At 61.1% G+C, this 3,543-nt stretch overlaps 1 protein-coding gene across 1 annotated transcript; it reads left to right on the top strand.

Moving 5' to 3' along the window:
* Positions 1 to 589: 589 nt before the first annotated feature.
* Positions 590 to 2,745, top strand: CEBPA (CCAAT enhancer binding protein alpha). The gene has a single exon (XM_026714449.2). It carries the CDS (start codon positions 762 to 764, stop codon positions 1,791 to 1,793), a length of 1,032 nt encoding a protein of 343 aa, XP_026570234.1. The 5' UTR covers positions 590 to 761; the 3' UTR covers positions 1,794 to 2,745.
* Positions 2,746 to 3,543: the final 798 nt, after the last annotated feature.

Raw genomic sequence — 3,543 nt, forward strand, 5'->3', positions numbered from 1 at the left:
GGCTCTGCTGAAAGGTAACCTTGGACTCTGGGGAGCCCTTTGCCAAGCGCCTTATCTCGGCTTCCAGGTGTCTCAGCCTTTCGGACAGCCTTAATCTGCCAGATCATTTCCAAGGAGGAAAAGGCGCTTTTGGCTGGTCTCCAACTTGGGGAGAATCTCAGGCGCTCGGAAGGGAAGTCCGTGCCAATACAGCCCCCACCCGACCCGGCTATTGGCAGGGAAAGCCCCGGGAGGGAGGCGCAGTCTGGGGGTGGCCCGGCGGGGGGTCCAACGACAGAACCGACCGCGGAGCGTCCCGTGCGGGAGTTGCGGGGGCCGCCGTTTCCCCATCAGGGCGGCGGCGGCGGGACAGGGCGCCTTCGTGGCCCGCCTGGCTTTCGGGCCGGGCGGGGGCTCTCCGCTGTAACGAGGGGGTCTCCGCCGAGCGATCTGGGCTTTTGCACGCGGGAGCGAGGGCGGCTTTAGGCTTCCTCGGCGCCGCTGCGAACTAGGCAGGCAGCGCCCCCTCCCTCCCGCGGGCCCTTCCAGGCAGGCGGCCCGGAGGCGGCGCCGGAGGTGGGACGGGGAGGCACCGTCGGGGCCGTGGGGGGTGGGGGGGGAGGCGGACGCTAGGGGGCGCCGGCAGGTATAAGTAGGCGGCCCGGGACTAGGCGGCCAGCCCAGAGCCAGCCCGGCCCGACCTGGAGTGCCGCCGCCGCCGCCGCCGCCACCGGACCCCCGCCGGCCTCCGACCATGCGCCGAGGTCCGCTTTAGCTACTCGATGGAGCCGGGCAACTTCTACGAGGCGGACGCGCGGCCCCCGATGCCCAGCGCCTTCCACTCGCACCCGCACCCGCAGCAGCAGCAGCAGCGCCCGCCGGTCCCCGCCGCCGCCGCCGCCGCCGCGCACCTGCCCTCCGCCGCCGCCGCGCTCGGCTTCGTCCCGGCGGCCGGTCCTTTCGGCTACCTGGCGGCGTCGGAGCTGCCGGAGATCTGCGAGCACGAGAACTCCATCGACCTGAGCGCCTACATCGACCCGGGCGCCTTCAACGACGAGTTCCTGGCCGACCTCTTCCAGCACAGCAAGCAGCAGCAGCAGCAGCAGCAGCAGGAGCGCGCCGCCAAGGCCGGGCTGGAGGGCGGCGGGGCCGGCATGCCGGGCGGCGGATTCCCGCCGGGCGGGGCCGCGCTCTACTGCTACGCCGACAAGCTGGAGGGCGGCGGCGGCGGCGGCTACGAGCGCCTGGGCCAGGGTCCCCCGCCGCCGCTGCCCGGCCTGCGCCCGCTGCTCATCAAGCAGGAGCCGCACGAAGACGACGAGGCGGCCGCGCTCTCGGCGCTCTACCCGCCGCCGCCCGCCGGCCCGCCCTGCAGCCACCTCCAGTACCAGGCGGCCCACTGCGCCCAGACCACGGTGCACCTGCAGCAGCCCGGCGGGCAGCCCACCCCGCCGCCCACGCCCGCGCCCAGCCCGCACGGACCCCACCACCCGCCGCCGCCCCACCGCCTCCAGGCCGCCGGGCCCAACGCCAGCGCCGCCCCGTCGGCGGGCAAGTCCAAGAAGGCGCTGGACAAGGGCAGCAGCGAGTACCGGGTGCGGCGGGAGCGCAACAACATCGCGGTGCGCAAGAGCCGCGACAAAGCCAAGCAGCGCAACGCCGAGACGCAGCAGAAGGTGCTGGAGCTGAGCAACGACAACGAGCGGCTCCGCAAGCGCGTCGAGCAGCTGGGCCGCGAGCTGGAGACCCTCCGCGGCATCTTCCGGCAGCTGCCCGAGAGCTCGCTGGTCAAGGCCATGGGCAGCTGCTCCTGAGCGGACGGGCGAGGGGCGCCTGGGCCGCTGCCGCCGGGCGGAGGAGCCGGGCCGGGCGAGGAGCCCGCGCGGGCGAAGCCGTCGGGAGCGGCCGCTGCTCTTCGGGGACCCCGCCGGGTGTCGTGGCCGAACTCTGCCGCCGCCGCCGCCTCCTCCTCCTCCTCCGGGCAGCCGCGGACAGAAAGGTGGGGAGCGCGGATCCGCGCGGCATTTGCCACCTTAAACCCTGGCCGGGAAAGAGAGCGGGCCGGCCCGGACTGAACCCTCCGCTTCTCCGCTCGGGATTTCGGCCCGGTCCCCTCCTGCCGCCGCCCGCCCTGTACTGTGAAAGCCTCTCGTGTACTTCTCGTCGTCGTCGTCCTCGTCGTTATAATTATTATTATGTTTATTTTATTGCTCGGAGCCTTGCCATCTCACCAGCCGGGACTAAGGCTGTGCACAGAACTCTCTTTAGCCATAGGGAAAAAAAACTTTGCAAAACTTTTTTCTCTCGTTGTGCAGCCGGTTTCCTTGACTTTGGGGACCCGGTTTGGAATCGGTGCAGAACTTTTAACTGAGCTTCGCCTGGGCAGGATGGGCCCTTGAAGGCTTTCAGGCACACACACACACACACACACACACACACACACACACACACACACACACTGGTCATTTTAGGGAGAATGCTGAGCTCCTTTTGAGGGGTCACAGTTTATGGGCACTGCTTTGGATTCCAGTCCCAGTCAGCACTTTCAAGTTGCACGCTTCAACGGATGGACATCTTCACCTAAGTGCCAATTTTTAATATTCCTTGTACCAGGTGCCAACATTACCTCCCTCTTCCTAAGAATTAATTCCCCGGGAGAACTCTCTGTTTGTAAGGTGTATTTGTGGGGATTAACCAAAGATGCAAGACAGTTTTAGAAATTCTGGTTTAAAATCCCTAAATAAAACACAAATATTCTGTCATAAACCTTTATTTTCCTGTTTGTTGTTTGCGGCTTCCCCTGGGAGCCTAAAGTTTTGCTGGAGTTTATGTGCAACTCAAAATGCCTTTGGTTGCAGTCTAAGCCTGAAGTAAGCCCCATGGTGTTGAATGGGGCTTTAGCTGGTTGGTAAAGTCAGGTTATATGATTCAGGGCATTTAATCTTATCCTTGCTTGTCCTGGAAAAAGTTTTATGTGCATTTATTGCTGCTGAGAAAGGGGATTTTATAAGATAGCTAGTTTGCTGATCATAGGCTTATACAAACTGCCTTGTCCTGCACTTTTCTTTTTGGAAGGTATTCCAGGTGTGGGTTTCTTCCTTCATGGCCTGGGATTGGAGCTTCATAGGTGTCCCATTGTTAACTGTTTCAGAAGGGGCCAGCCTAGCCTTCCCAAGAGATGGCTAGAGGATAAATAAACTTTTGCTAAGTTGTACTGTTCAAAAGTCAGTTTTTTGTAGGCTTCTGTAATTTATTTTAAATATTATATGAACTGTGCTTTGCTTATTTTTCTGCAATTGTTTTCTCTGTGTGGATGTTTAAAGTTCATAATAGCAATAGCATTTACACCGCTTTTATGGCCCTCTCTAAGCGGTTGACAGAGTCAGCCTCTTACCCACAACAATCTGGATCCTCCCATAAGCTAACTTGCTGCCTTGAAAAGCTGTCTTAGGATCACCTATATCAATGCATGTGTGAATAAGTTGTTTGAGGTTGTAAGTGAATTGCTGCTTAGGACCCAGTTCTGATTTGATAAGCATTTTAATTTGCTTCTAATGAAGTCAA

Source organism: Pseudonaja textilis, chromosome 11 (assembly GCF_049901715.1).
Source record: "Pseudonaja textilis isolate UNSWEBS1 chromosome 11, rPseTex1.2, whole genome shotgun sequence".
Lineage (NCBI taxonomy): Eukaryota > Metazoa > Chordata > Lepidosauria > Squamata > Elapidae > Pseudonaja > Pseudonaja textilis.

Bases quoted from the DNA above. Each gene is read 5' to 3' on its own strand.
- CEBPA (XM_026714449.2), top strand. From the start codon at position 762: ATGGAGCCGGGCAACTTCTACGAGGCGGACGCGCGGCCCCCGATGCCC.